Below are 16,731 nucleotides of genomic sequence, written 5' to 3'. Positions count from 1 at the left end.
TTTGAGATGATATGATTTCTATAACCATTAAATATTTTAAACCTCTTGTCACGAGTACGGTGAGCTGAATAATTCAAATTCACTGGTCTGTAATGTAGGGAATACTCTAAGTTGTAATATTGAGTGACTTTAGTAGGCCTTTTGATTTTTATTTTATTTTTTTATATCAGCCTTAGTAGGCCTTTGATAACTCTTTGACCTAATAAAAAAACTAGAACATACAAAGTTATATCAAGTTGAGTTTAGTTTTAGACTGAATCCAAGTGTAGAGAATCGAAACGATTATAATAAGATGAAAAGGTTTAAAAGTGTAACATTCATAATCAATATCTCAACTTGAAAGGCACTACCCTTTTTTTTTATCTTCTATAGATTGGATAACAAATCAAACTCTTGACTTTTTTCATAAGTTTTTAATTACTTAGAGGACTACTTGCATTGAATGGCCGATATACTCAAATCTAAGATGATCAACCATCATTATTTTGTTACTTCTAACTATCAAAAGAGGATTACGCTACAGCCTCCAGTTTAAATACATAACCCTCCCTCCACATGCAGCTAATTCAAAAATTCTTCAACTGTAATATCTCCTTTTTAAAATGCTAACCTTAATACTATGCCTCACGCGCGCGCACATGCAGTTGTACAATTAATGGCTTCTGAGTTCTGACCTTCTGCAATGTTTTAATATTTCTTTTTTGGTCCCTTTGATAATATTGCTAATTGAATCAAGGACAATAATTGAAAACACGTCGATCAGCAAGGTACATTTCAAGGATCCAACCCATTTTCATGTGTACTTTGTTTACTAATTTGTTTAATTTTATAAGCATTAGCTTTGGGTTAAGAATTTATTGTCGAAAAATTCTGGGCATAAAATTGTGGTCCTGCGAAAGATTAGCGGCTGCTTTTAATTTATATATTTATGACCTCCCCCACACTGTGCCTAAAAGGTGCTATATTATTGGACGGCTTATTACTTTATTAGCTTTTCAAAATTATGCATATTTGCTCTTGAGCAATCTTACATGAACATCAAACTTATAGAAATAGCTAAACAAAGTTAAAAATAATGTGAGAATAATTTCAACACAAATATTAAGAAAAAATATTGTAAGAATATAATAATGCATCCTATAATAAAATTTAGTATCTAGCTTTAATTTGTTTTGTTTAATGCATCATGTGTTAGCTAGCGGTGGCAAGTTGTAGCCATAATCATACATAATTGTTGAGCTCATGTTATATTTAGTTTCTAGCTAGTGTTGATTGACAAATTTGTGCACTGGACTCCATGGAGACAATAATGGCCCCCTTAAATCTTCTAATTATGCCCATATGATAGAGTTCTTTCACTGATAAATGCTAGTAAATTAATGCTGTCTTTTAACAATTTTAGCATCTTATAGATTCATATTATATATTGCAACAACCTAGAAGGTTTTCATATTGACAGTTGAATTCTTTTGTCTAAATCACAACCAGGCAAGAAAGTGATATCATGTGCTAGTGGATTGCTTATCATAGCAAAATATCATAATTAAAGTTTTTTTTAAACAAAATATTTTTCAGAAATCATGGAATTAACTCTCATGGCATAAATTAGGAAAAGTGAATTTTATTTCTCCTAACAAAATATTTTTCATAGTACGACGACGGTAGAATCAAAATCTTGTCAACATACTTTAAAAAAATTCAATCATTTATCAATTGTGTTTAAAACTTATTGATAGTATACCATAATTAAAGTTAATGCATATCTCAACTAGCAATTAGTCCGTTGTGTCCTATGACACTCTTTCAATTATATTGTCCTTAATAACGTTGGATAGGAGGCAAAACTAAACTTGAAATGAGGGGGAAATAAATACGTTGGGTAAAAATTGTGAGAAAAAACTCATCCAAAAGAAAGGCTAATTACAAAAAACAACAAATAAAACAAAAGTGGAATTAATTAGAAATTTTTAGTGGAATTTGGCAAATTGTTATCAGATAACGTACAAAACCGAAGACGAGTTCAAATATACAAAACTATTTGTTAAGACCATGCATGTCAATTTGATTATTTTATTTTTATCATTCGATAGGTGAAATTTTGAGTTTAGTTTCAGTTGGACTAATATAACATCGATTGCCACTAATGCTGTTTAACACGAATAAAAATGACACAAAATGCACAAATTTCAAACTTTAAGTAATGTTTTTTGAAAAAAAATGTTAATTAAAAATTAAAACATATAAGATATTATTTTTACGTAAATCACACTTTTGTGATATTGCATAAAAATAGTTTCATATTATATATCATTTTCCTAAACACCATTTTGAGAAGAACAAAGTTATATAGTGCAAACAATTTCTACATAAATGATACGAAATTAGGTGAATATTTTTTATTGGTTCTTTAATAAAATAATAAGTACCTGTGAAATGAAATAGAAATGGTTAAATTTATGTTTTACAGATTTTTTTCAATAAATTTTAAAAGTCTTATTTTAATATTGTATGCTTTTGAAGAGTTTCTTTTTAGTATATTTTAGTTGAAATGTTAAATATGTTAACAGAAGAGTGTGGCATGTTGGTTAATGCTGATTAAGATGATGACGTGACATGTTAATTAAAATAATATCGTTTTAAATAATTTTATTTTGATCCTTTATGTTTTTCAAATAATTCTATCTTGATACTTTAAATTTTTTAAATGATTTCACTTTGATCCATCAAGTTTCTGAAATCATACGTTTTGATCTTTAACAATTAGACATATGATGTCAAGGTCTAGTAAATATAATTATAAACATTTTATCAAAACTGTCACAAACTTTCTTTTGTCTAAACACATGTACGATTGTACAATAATTTCAGAAAGCACTTATCTAAGCAAATATTGTGGAGGCCAAGGCGCCAAAAGTCACATATCATGCTTGGGAAGCTAATGTCTTACCTAGGATAAAAAAGAAATTGAAGATTAAATTTGTTACAACATATCAACATTGACTAGGTTTGTTTATGAGAATATTAATGTTGTAACATATTTATTGTTTTTAATTAATTTTTTTAGCATCACTAATTGACTTACTTATTATGTGCAAATGTGCACTTGACTAATGTGTCTAACTTCAAAATGATTTTTACTTACACACTTACACATAAGTAAATTAGTAATGCTAAAAAAATCAAAAACAATAAATATATTAAGCATCAAACACATCTAACCCAAAACAATTTTGATAGAATGTCTTTAATTTCATTCACTAGACTATGACATCATTATAACGTTTTGTTGGAATTAAAATGTATCATTTGACAAACTTGATGGACCATAATGAAACCATTTAAAAAATTTAAAATATCCAAATGGAATCATTTGAATAATATGAAGAATCAAAATAAAATAATTTAAAATGATGTTGTTTCAATTATTATGTCTTATTATCATGCTAATAAATGTTAATAGACAAATTTTCTGTTAACATATTAAATGTTTAAGCTAAAATGGACTAAAATGAAATCCTTCAAAAACATAAATCACTAAAATGAAGATTTTAAAACTTAATAAATGAGAATAAAAAAAATACTAAAACATCATTTGGTCTAGAAAAATCAACCACGCTTCATTTATGTACTCATTCATCCAAACCCTTCATACCATCTAAAGAATGTATTTCTTATGTGATTTCACTTTCTTTGTTTTTTCGCCTTAAGGGATATAGTCTTGGAATGATCGAAAATGGTGAATTGCCTTAGATCTAATACGTGCTATAAATCAATAGCACCATTAGTTTTGGAATGCTTGCACGCGTTCACGAACATTTATATTTAGAAGTAACAAACTATATATTTTAAGGAGTTTAAATCATTGGTTGAATAAAGTGTGAGTTGTTATAAATTTTTTTGTGGTTATTTTTAATTTCTATGAATTAAAAATAAAAAAGAAGTATTAAAATTAAAATCTCATATGAAACTCCCACCTTTCTTCCCTTATTGAGAAGACTGTGAGGATAGGTTGATTATTAGTCTAAAATGTAAATTGAATGAAACTCTCAAATTCTTTTGAAGCTAGCTAGCTCGTAATTGGTTCAGCATGTATTGTGTTTGGTGTCATATTTCTTTGATTATCAAGAAGAAAAAAAAAAAAGAAAGAAAGGAGGAAGGACATGCAGAGCCAAATAGAAAGTGAAGTTTGTACGTACTATACAATCCACATATTTAAAATAAAATAAAATCTTCATAACGAAGCATTGTCTAAAACTAATAGCAAAACTCTATGCTAGTGATGATCGTGTGTATGTGCAACGGGTTTCAAGTAAAATATCTTTGATTGTTGAAGCAGATATTTGAAAAGGGGGGATACACGACCACATGGAAAAGTTGAAGCATCACGAGGTACCTTCCTTACTTTTGAGCGTAAACCAAACTCAGAAGCAATCCATCTACATCTAAGTTCCAAGAAAGCTTTACCCATTATTTTGTATGATTGGCACGTGATGATTCCGTCTAGCCAGTTCCACACCAATCTACGTGTGCAAAGCAAATTCAAATAGTATAAGAATTTAGATAATAAATATTTGATCAATACTTTCTCCACTCTCTGTTTAGATATATAGATTGAGGAACAATCTAAGTTACTTTTTCATAAAATTTTCATTTTCATATAATAATTTTATTCAACCTATTCTTATTAATTAGAATAGGTCTATAAATTTTATGTAAATTTTAATGTGCATAATCTTTTAGTTAATATCAAAATATTTAATGGTTGAATTAATAAAAATTTATACATATAGTCATCATGACAATATCCCATATATATAATAATCAATTGATCTATTAATAAGTAACAAAAGTTATTAAAATGTGATTTTACTAAATTCAATACTTAATATATATATTATTATCATATAAAATTAATGTAAAAAATCATTGGCACAAAAAATACTAGAAGTTAAGTGTCAAATAGATCTTAGGTTTGATTCTTGACTTAAGAATATAGTCACGATTAGAAGTATCATTTTATTTCAAAATAGATCGATCTATAATAAAAAAAAAAAATAGTTAAGTCTTAAATAGAAGTTCATTACTAAATTCATTATTGTACCTCGGCCCTTACTACCAAAGGTGGGTTTTAGGTCACACTATATTTTGAGTTGTTTGTGAGCACGTGCAGATCTGAAAGGAATTACAAAGGAAAGAAAAATTGAAAAAAGCTCAAGGTTCTATCTATGTTTACTTGTAATAGGAGGAAATGATTTCTTTGTTTTCTTGGCTCTAGTGTTAGAATATCTTTAATTTTCAATCTTTAATCTTTATTCTGTATTGAAAGCTAAATAATTCACATGTCTATAATTTAAGATAATTTACCAAAAATCTTAGGATCTATAACATGTTTGATTATTAAGAATTAGATAAAATACATGTTGATTCGGTATATTAGAAACCATGATTTTCTTATAACATGTTAACATAATAGGATTCTTATTATTTCTTAATGAGCCAACACTAACATTCGTTCAATTAAGTTTATATCATTTTATTTAATTATCTAATCGACACACTTAATTTAATTAAATAAAATAAAACTTATTAATAATAAATAACTAATGTAATTGTTTTATAATATTAAGCCACGTAATAGTAATGATAAACATCTACTTGTAATTTCTGGTTACTATTTGTTAGTATAGCAAGTGTGTGCGTAATCTTTCATTGTTCGTATGTAGCATGGTGTAAGAGTCGTTGGACATTTTTATGACTGAATTATTGACAAAAGAAAAAACAGATACCTCCAGTTACAACAAAAAAATATATATTTTATTAAGAACTTGACGAATGAGCCTAACTTGTGGCAGGATTATAAGCTTCTTGGTTTATAAAGTTCAATAAAATTTTGCAAATTTTACCATAAACAAAGCTTCTGTACATGTACCCTAAAAAATAGCCATTGAATAATGCAAATTAAGATAGAAAGAGATTGACATGCATTGTGAAAGAAAAAAGAGTCTAATTCACGTTCCGAGGGAGTGCCCAAAAGGGTTCCAAGATGGTGTGACCATTAAACAACGAACAGATCATGTTAGAGAAGTGGATTATTATTAATATAGTGAAGTCTTGATTCCATCTTGTCCCTACTTCACATGAGCAAAAACAGCTATTACACGATGTAAATTTATAGTAGTATTAGGCTAGCATATAAATCATTCATTCAAACCATATATAAACACAACTTTGTTTTATTTTCTTCCTTGTTTTGTGGGGCAACACATTGAATTCATAATGCGTGGTTATCTTTCACTTTCATTTAGATGATTCTAATAATTGAACGTTATATTATCATTCCTCTTTTTTTAAAATTTATTGATTCAATTTCACTTTATGCATTGTGGTCCTGGTTAATTAATTAATAACTTGCATACATAGAACGTACTTTTAAATTCTCTGAGAATTTTTATGTATTGATGAGCATAAAGTGGATATCAATAATAGCTATCACGTGTCCTAAGAATTATTGATAATATTAAAATTAACATCTGTTTAATGCAATCATTTTGACTGAAAATAAAATAATATAGAAAGAATATAAAAAGATGTTAGAATAAACTTCAATAATGATTTAATAATTATTCCGAGAAGAAAAAATATATATGAATTGACAGGCCAGCTTGATCTAAAACCTCACAGTTTCACATGCTCTCATCTCATGTGTTTCAACATTGTTGGCCAAAATTAAAAAGATTCCATTTTTTTTTACCTTTCTTCTTTTTTCTTCTTTAATTTTGTCATATAAAGATATTTAATTGTGAGCATGCCCACTGCCCTTAGAGATTCCATTTTTTTACCTTTCTTCTTCTTTTATCTTCTTTAGTTTTTTATGGCATGAATATGGCACGGGAGTTGGGAGAGACTTGTTTGATTGTTGAAACTGACTGTCTTGATGCTATCAATCTGTTGAATAATTTTAACTCGGTTGCTAACCAGTTTGCAGAAATCATTTCTGATTTGGAAACTCAAAGACAAGTTTCAGCAATGCTCGATGGTGCATATCCAAAGGGAGGCAAATAAATTAGCGGATTCTTTTGCCAAAGCTGGACTATCCTTAATTAGAGATTGATACTTGTTTTTATAATTTTGTTCCTTACTTTGTTGTCAGCTCCTTTTTGGAGGATGATCAATGTAATTCTTATCAGTTGAGTATTAATTAATTTGTGTCTGGGGTGTTTCTTGCCCAGGCCATTCAGCAAAGAAATAAAAAATGTCCACTGCCCTACTGCTGAACAATTGAGATTTGAAAGCAGACATGGAATAACTCTTTTATCTTTTAATCTCTAACTAAGACATCTATTTAGGCAAACTACTGGACCCAGAATACTATGGATTTCTGGCATATGTCAAACTAGGATTATATGAATCAAATAAGATCAAAAAGCTCAATCACCAAAAAAGGAGAGAGCTAAAAGCATGTGTACTACGACCAATAAAAGAAAATATGCCCAACTCAAAACCTCAAGTGTTAATGAATATGTAACTTAATTGGTGTATATTGAAATTGAAGACTCATTTAATTTGTTCTTTTAAGTAAACATAATTTTTTAGTTTAAAAGTAAGTTTAAAAAATTATATAATGATCAGATAAATTTAAGAAAAAATTTAAAAAATTATCTAAATTTATCCCGATTCTATGTTAGTATATATTGATACTGCTAGAATTCAATGAAAAATATTGTAAAAGATTTAATTTTTAAACCGAATTAATGAATAAGTGCTGATCACAATTGATTTAAATTTTAGATTGTACTATATATATGTTGTGAGGTTCCAACATACGAAAATTTATTTATATTAATGTGAATAAAAAAAATTTATCAAACAACATTACTCATTAGTTTTTATTAGTATGAGAGATTTGAGTTCACGATCTCTTTTCTTTTTCTCCCTTCACTATCAAACTAACTTTAAACTAACTTTATAATCCCATGAATGTGAATAATATAACTTTGAGTGATATCCTTATATAATTATAAAGTGTATTATTGTATTGATTATGTGAATTTACTTAGAATATTGTGTATCAGATAACACTTTAAAGTAAGATTATGCTTAATTTGGTATAGGAAATAAAGTGAAAGGAAAGAAAAAAGAATAAAAAAATAAGATGAATTTTTAAGTTGTTTGATAGTGTAAAAAGGGAAAAGCAAGAAAGAAAATATTTATACAAAATGAGAAGAATAATAGGTGAAGCTAACATATTTTTGTCTAAAAGACACTTTTATCTTTAAACTCTAAGTAAAATGAGAAGAAAGAACAAATTTATGGACCCACATTTATTTTTCTTTCATTTCTTCCTCTCATTTTTCACCTAAACCAACAATGTATACCCCTGAATTGCAAGGTGAAACCATTGGTGTTTCCTTAAAGTTTAGGCCTCTCAACTCTTGAGTATAGTACTGGTAGGTCATTTAAGCATAGGACACTTTTTCTTTTTTCCCACGGTCTAATCAAACAAGGGAAAGAAATATTTTTTTAATCTTTGTTTCACACTTTCAACAAAACCAAACAATGTGTACATGTAAATTACACCGTGAAATCAAGTGGTGTTACCTTAAAAATGTATGTGTCTCAACCCAAAAGGTGTGATATAAGTGACTAGTAGGTTGAATTCTTTAACCATACGTCAATGATATGATCTAAGATGTGAATAGAACAACACAAGTTGAGAGATGAGTTATCCCTTAACTAATGATACATTGTGTCCTTAAAAAATTAGTCTCATATGATTTTTAATTATAGGGATATTTTGCTTAAAAATAAAATAAAAATTTATGCATCTCGAATTTATAATAGTCTATATTTAGATTAAAGTTTTCAAATATAAATTTGAAGGACTTGAATTCTCTTTAGCCAATAGTTTCTCTCTCTAGTTCCCTCCTGCCTCTCTTTAGTTTTCTGTCATTTACTTCTCTTTCTTATTTTTTGTGTACTTATCATATTTTTTTGTGGAGACAAAAGGAGCAAGAGAGGATCTAATTTCAAATTTGAATGGATTTTTATTTTGCAAACTGAGTGTATATATTTGAATTACCATTTACCATTGCAAACTTTATAAAAATACATGTTGAATAAAAGATATAAAGAATATTTTTCTCTAGAAATTAATATGTTCAACACCCTCGTAGGAAAAAGCAATGGTGATCCAAAAACAACTTGAGTTTGAAAAAAAAAAAAACCTTGATACAGCATTCAATTGAGAACAAAACGTTGTTGGATAATAAAAGTTAATTAAAAGAGATCAAAGAATAAACTGAACATAGCCTCAATTGGTCTATAACTCAGGGATGTCAGCTTTGAAGAACATGATTCTGTGCGGAAGGGACCAATGTGATTAGTTTTTTATGTGAATGATTACTATGCATGTGTCATATCATATGGATATGTTACAGTACTGAAAAGTGCTGAAACCATTTTTCAATGAAAACACAGTCTGGTGTGGTGATGATGGGCAAAGAACCTAAGTCCTAAACAGAAGTACCGAGGTAGTGCTCAGAGCAGAATAGTGAGTTAGTTGTGGCCTGCTCAAAAGTCATAAGTGCATGCTAGAAATTGAAATATACAGAAAAAGGAGTTTGATCACTTTATATTCTCTGAAATCTGACACTGAGAAAAAAAAGAAGATAAAGAGACAAAATTCTTCGTTGCAAACCCCACAAAAACCTAGTTTGGAAACCTAGCAGCAGCTTTATTCTGTGTTTGTGTGATCCAATGAATCTCTCTTCCCTGAAAATGACCATTCTTACTGTTCATTTGGACAATTGAGTAGCTATCTAGCTCAATTTAGTTTTATAATAATATTGCTAAGGTGCAACCAACGCTTATCGATGGAGATTCCACTGAACAAAATAATTAATTTTACTGGTGTAATAATATATATCCTTGAATTTTATTTAGAAATAATAAAATTCCTAATTTCCTTCCCATTAGTGGAGTTATTTACATTAAATACATAGGAATAAATATTCAATAAAAGCCCAATTAAGAGTGTTTTTTTATTTGTTTTGGGCGCACAAGAGTTATTGAATTTAGAAGCACATATCAATAAAACAAAATACAGGCAGAAAGGATTAAATTCACTAAAACCATCTAAAACTAATTGGTAATATAATTTTAAGTAAATTTGATCCCACATTAAAGAATTAATTCAGTCCAAAACTAATTGGGTTTTTCTTTGTGTATATTAAATTTAATTGAGTTAAAATAACTTACATAATTTTTGCGGGAGAAAAAAAAATTAATGTTGGATTTTACTAGTGCTAATAATCAAACATAAATAAATTCGCTTTAAAATTAATTTTGCAAATTAATGCTAATTCATACATATCAAAGAGATGTAACTCAGTCTGAAAAAGTTTTTGAATGTTATAAATTCCTCAATACCATCTTCGATTCCTACATATCCAGCAATGATTAAAGTTGCATCCTAAGTTGTACAACTTTATTTGGAAAAACTAGAAAGGTATCACAAGGATTAACTGTTATTGACTGCTGTTATCATTAAACTTAAACTCTAGACTTGGGTGTCAACGAAATGTTGTGAGATAGAATTAAAATTTTAATTTCTTCTTTTTCTAAGCAATAATAATAATAATAATACTTTTACTTCCATAATTTTTAAGTTACTAATATATCCTACAACGTGACACTAACTAGTCTACCGTCCAAGCCATTTTTATCATCAATTACAATTACGTAAAATCACGCGTCCCCATCATTACTCCAATACATTACGTTTATTATGAGAAAACTGCTTTATTTAAATATCCTTTTCGATCATTATGCTCAAATCGACCAGCGTTATGTCATGTATATGAAAATTGAGATGCTCCAGCCTAATAACTGAAATGGGCCATGGTTCCCTCCCAATTTTTGGGCCCACTCCTCTCTAAAAATAATTTTTGTGGATCGAGTCTATAATCTGCCATTATATCATGGGATAAGCAGTTCTAGGTTGTTTCCTGGACCTCCAAGTTACTTCTTGCACCTCTTTTATTAGCTTCTAGAATATCTAATCAATAATGTAAAATTAAATTCAGAAATTATTATAGATTTCAGCTTCCAAAATGACCAATACGAAAGGGAAAAAAAAAATATTGAAGAAAGGGTGCGGGAAGTTCTACCACAGTATTACTACTACAGAGCCACTTATTCGAGAAGATTGTATCAGACCCAACAAACTAAAAAGGTTTGACTTTTAAGAAGAAAATAACATTTTGAAAAGCAATCAAAACCAACTGATGGTATTAATAATGAAAGAAAAGCCTGATAAATTTGAGCAATTAAAACACAAGAAAAAATTAAGTAAATAACCCCATAAGAAAATTAAACAATCCATAACGATAAACAGTTCTTAAATTCCAATAATATTTTCCAAGGAAACTTTCAACAACCAATAAAACTTTCCAAGACTAGTAGAGTATTGATGAATATTATAGGAAAAAACACCATTCAAATTTGAAGAGAACCTGTAACAAAGAAAGTTTTAGCAATGTTGAAAGAAGGTATAATGATCAAAACAAACTTATTATGACAAAAAGTATGAAAACCTTCTATATCCCATTTTCTCTTCAAATTAAGGGTTGCTTTGACCTGCAGAAAGACTATCAATAACCTGGCGATAGAAGTCCCAACATTCACTTGTTTCACTAATGCCTTCTTGGCCAAATGGGTGTTCCTCAACATACTTATGCATATCTTCAGCATTTGTCAAACCATCTAGGTATACTCTCAGCTCCCCTCCTTCAGCTGTCATGAATTACATTAATGTTATTGATCAAAATCAAAATTGATCAAAATAAGCTTTAGAAATTAATGATAGGCTCATTTTTATGCAACTGATGTTACAAAACTATAAACCGTGCAACATAGTTTGTCACATACAGTAAATGTCTAGTTTAACCAGAATTTAGAGATAGCTACTAGGTTATGTTTTAAATTATCACATAAATATTGTTTTGCCTTTCTATTCTTCGACGACAATAAGATTCAATCCAGAAGTTAAAACAAAACTAAAGGAAATAAAATGTAAGTATGTAAATAAACATAAGAAAACGAAGAGAATGAGTCAAGCTTTCCATAATCCGTTGGCATGGTACGTAATAGTAGATATAAACAAAGATTTTTTTTACCTAAGGAGTTGTCGCTTCCATCCTTATAAGTGAACGTACGAGGGAAGACCGATGTGTTTGGCTAAAATAATTGATCAAAACATTTAAAAAAGTGTTAGAAAATGATTTAGCAATGTGGTGGTGCTAAACGAGTTGTTTTAAGAAGGTTAAGAAGGAAAGGAAATGGAGTCAAGTTATTTACAGGATTAAGCAATGCTTTATAAGGAGAATCATCCAACAATAATGTATTTGTTTTATTGAAATGTCCTTTCTTCCATGGAAGATTAAGATCATGTTTATCCCAGAGTTTCCTCAAATCCTTAAAAGTCACACTCTTATGCTTATTTTCAAGAGTTTTGAAGCTTGTTTCAGTGCAATGAGAAAGATCCTGCGAATTCAAAGCCAATAAAACGCAGAATCAGATGTAGAAAAAATATTTACCTCTAACAAAAGTGTGAAGACAAGCATTAAGTAGAATGTGGTAAATGTCATCAATCTCATGAAAGGATAACAACAATGTGCTTATTATAGGGAGGGGGGGGGGGGGGGTGCAGAGTTATGAATTAATGCAATTCATAATTTTTTAATAAAATGAAGACATAAGTAACATAAAGTTCATATCTAAATTAAATTGTCTCGTAAAATGACAAGATCACCAGGCAAAATAAACATGACCGAAAATTTCAATGCAACTGATTACTAACGTGGGTTCCCCAAACCTTAATTACATCTCTAAGCAAATATGTATTATCTATAAACTACAAAAACCAAGGGATCAGGGTCAATGAGAAATGAGAGAGAGAGCATGTAGTAGTCAGAGAACAATTCAACAAATGCTTACAGCTTACCCAACAGAAAAGCAACCTGTTTTTCATGTCTCCCATCAAATAATCAATGACTCCATCAACATTTTTCCTATGATAACAAAAAGAATCCATAAGTTTGTACTACAGCTAATTTGTTAGCAGCACAATATCCCAAAAGGAAAAGAGGGCAGTTGAAATCTTTCTGAAAAAGAAATGAAGACAAACAAATTTAATGGTAGACATAATTAAGACATATCTATTGAATATAGTTGAAGAGTACTTCATTCTTGAAGACCATATGCCAACTTCAAATTTATCGAAGCAAAACTCCAGAAACTTGAGATACGAGGGCCTCTTGAATACTGAAACCAAATTCAAATACAAACTAATTAGTAAAAGAATGAACATGATTCATTAAACACAAAGAACAACACAATCCTTACTTGCTCTCCTCGCAATGGTTGCATCTGCTTTGTGATCCTTTGGAGGAGGAGAAACTACATCCGCTAACAACCCATTTATATCAAGAACAATTAGTCTTTTCTTTAAACTACGAACTTGAGTTCCATCCAAAGAAAATTTAGAAACTTCTGAACTAAAATCTTCATTTATGATAGAAGCAGCAGATACCATCTTCATTTCATCAGTATAAGAATTCAACACTTTATCATTTTTCCTTTTGCCTGCTATAGTTGACTCAGAATCCATTGTATTTCCTTGGGGATCCATCCTATTTTTATCTCAGCACATGTGGACAACAGCCATAAGATTCAAATAAGTCAATAGAATATTATTTACAGAAAAACAATCTGGCCAGCACATGCATGATTTAATACAGTTTAGCTTTACAGATTATAGCACTCAGTTGTTTTGAAGCAGGCATCAATAGTACATTTGCACTCATTTTCTATAGAAAGTCAAGCAACCAATTATGCTGCATTCTATATCCTCGAGCTTAGTCCTGTGCACTACTTATAAGCTTGAACTAATAAGGCAATTTAAAATATTAAGTCCTAACAATACATAAGATAACCCATCTTAAAACAATTTTTTATTTTTGTTCTTTTAGCTTCACCAGCCAGATCTTTTAGGATGTTTCTTCAACTTGCCAATTAAAATATAATCGTTTCCCTTTGAATCTCACCTAAAATGATCTGTAGCATGTCTGGTATATATAGCAAATTTAATGAATAATGACAGAGAGAATGTACAACTAGATATGCTGCTCATACTCCTCTCAATTTTCTAAATCAAACCAGACATATCTTCTTAATGGTAAATGATGATATAAATCTTAGCAAGAATATAGCAAGTTCCACCCGCATGCCCTATATGATGTCCTTTCAACAGTGCCTACAAGCCATTTCGATGCTAATGCCTTGTTTTTTTATGTTGCCATTAAAATAGGGAGATGGAAGGTCTACGTTCATGGCCAAGTGTTGAAAGAATTCACATACAAACAAAAAATACTAGGAAGAAATATTGATTTTAGAGATTTAGATTCAAAGTGGCCAAAGAAAACCAGAGCAAGTATGAGGGATAACATCACGCTTGCTAATAACACCAAAAGGTTACTTAAAAGTTCAAGCTCTACTTCGGGTTATGCAATCCAATGTTTTCAAAATATTAATGATTTTTGGACACATCCTACTAGTTTAAACTCTTAATTATCATTCATCATTTCTCTATCTCTCTTTCTATCACATCATATTACTTATTACTTATACTTTTTTCCCTTTTAGAATACATATTCTCAAAAGAAAAGAGAAATGTTGAGGAACAACCCTCCACAGAAGATAAAATATAAAATCAACAAATTTAGCAACAAAAAATTAAGAGAAACGCTGCTGATTGATTAAAAAAGGTGACAATACTGACATTCAAGAAGCAATAATGAAACAGATAAACAACTTAATAATGAACAGGATACCAAGAATATCAACCACATTCTGGTTAGTTGCTGAATGAATGAACGTACAAATAAAATAAATCAATGAATGAATAAAAGAAATACTCATTTTATAATTTAAATAAAAACAAAGGGAAGGTCACTGTTTCATACACAAGAAGAGGAGAATAAGGAGACATACATACATCAACTTTCAGCATTCAATAAAATAGACCAAAGGAAATGAATAAAGTGAAATGGATTAAAACAGAGAGAAAGTTGCACCAGGTAGAGAACTATGGTACCTGGTGAAGTTGACCAACTAAGCAAACAAGGAGAACACAGTTTCTTCGAAGGGAACGATTTAGAATGAGAGACTCTTGTACTTTCTTCACGTCATGCACGCTAGGCTGCAGTTCCAGTTTTGTAACGAAAGATTTAGAAAGTGTAACCGTCGCACACAGAAATTGAGATAATAGAAGCGCTGTAATTAAGAAATGCTGACAGTGCTGTTAAGGAACCAAGAAAATTAGATGGCTATCACAACACGACAACTTGGGCTTGGTCCATGATTTTGTTTTTTTCTTTAAGAGGACACTGGTTAAAGGGTATTGTTTGTTTGATTAACCATACATGTTAGCAACATATTCTTTCACACATTCATCTTAACATGCTTTATTTGATGGGTTGAAATTTTTTAAAAATTATAGCAAATTATGGTCCAATATCTTATTTAATGACCTTTTCTCATAATTTTATAGTTTTAAATTAATCATAAAGTGTGTGTTAGGAGGAGAGTGTTGGAGACTTTATTGTTAGCATTCCTATTGTTTAATTAGATGTTTAGACAAGTGTTCCAAAATAATAAAATGATGTTTTATTAATATTACTTTCTCTAGTCTCAAATATAAGAAGAAAAAAATAATTCACGGTAATTTAGAAAGTTAATTTGTTAATCATATTTAATTGCACAAATCTTAATTAAAAAATATTTTTTTCAATTTATCTTTTATTGAAATTTGATATTAGAAACAAAAAAAAGAATTATTGAAACTAACACATCAAATAAATGAAAGGTATTTTAAAAAAAATAACATTAAATAAGGTAAAAGTAGTTGAAATTTTTTATATTTGAGATCAAGAAATAAATATTTTTTCTTCTTCTTCTATTTGATTTCAGAGGGAGTAGTAATTAGAAAAACTTAAATACAATTGTTGTGGGTGGTGTTCTTCATAACCTTCCTATATTATTTATGTTAAATAGGGATGACAAAAAGATATTCACACCTGTGATTATCCACATATAAAATCCGTAATAGATATCAAACGGGTTGTGTAAATGGATATCTGCTACCTGCGGATACAGGTATTTTAGGTATTCGTTAGTTAACGGGACAAGGACAGATATCGCAATAGCCAATATATATATATATAACATAAGTTAGAAAGAAAAAAAAACCCTACACTCACGCTCACACTGTTCACACGCGACACTCTCCACTTCTCCCTTTCCCTCAATCCCTCACGAGTCACAGCCTCAAGCCCTTAGCCACCTTGACTCCCTCCTTCCCTCAACGACGCTCTCCCTACCTATCACGTAGAGACGCACCTCTACCTCCCTCACTGTCACCACAATCTGCATCGTATTGGCACAACAACATAACCTTATCGTTGTCATCACCTCATAGCACCCTTGTTGACGTGAATCTTACGGGGCGGAACGTTTGATACAGGATTGTTGACGGAGAGGGACGCCACTTTCAGAGATGGAAGATAAGTCACGGTGATGCCACAAGGAATCAACCTTGATAAGTCAGAATTTGGTTCAACAGGAATCCTGAGAGAAGTTTTCTCACGTATTTGAAAATAATGCCAAAAATGT

At 29.8% G+C, this 16,731-nt stretch overlaps 1 protein-coding gene across 2 annotated transcripts; it reads right to left on the bottom strand.

Moving 5' to 3' along the window:
- Nucleotides 1–11,345: 11,345 nt before the first annotated feature.
- LOC114382075 (uncharacterized FCP1 homology domain-containing protein C1271.03c-like) lies at nt 11,346–15,300 on the bottom strand. 2 transcript variants are annotated; one of them, XM_028341309.1, is made up of 8 exons: nt 15,155–15,300; nt 13,405–13,691; nt 13,242–13,323; nt 13,004–13,070; nt 12,358–12,543; nt 12,177–12,237; nt 11,595–11,793; nt 11,346–11,513 (listed from the first exon to the last, which is right to left on the bottom strand). In XM_028341309.1, the coding sequence occupies exons 2-7, from the start codon at nt 13,688–13,690 to the stop codon at nt 11,621–11,623; spliced, it is 855 nt and encodes a 284-aa protein (XP_028197110.1). In that variant the 5' UTR covers nt 13,691; nt 15,155–15,300; the 3' UTR covers nt 11,346–11,513; nt 11,595–11,620. The 2 variants fall into 2 exon arrangements, with proteins under 2 accessions (XP_028197110.1, XP_028197109.1); XM_028341308.1 differs by having other exon boundaries at nt 11,474–11,793.
- Nucleotides 15,301–16,731: the final 1,431 nt, after the last annotated feature.

This window comes from Glycine soja, chromosome 13 (assembly GCF_004193775.1).
Source record: "Glycine soja cultivar W05 chromosome 13, ASM419377v2, whole genome shotgun sequence".
In the NCBI taxonomy this organism is placed as follows: Eukaryota; Viridiplantae; Streptophyta; class Magnoliopsida; order Fabales; family Fabaceae; genus Glycine; species Glycine soja.
The sequence above is the reverse complement of the archived record's forward strand: the minus strand, read 5'-3'. Positions and strand labels throughout refer to the sequence as shown.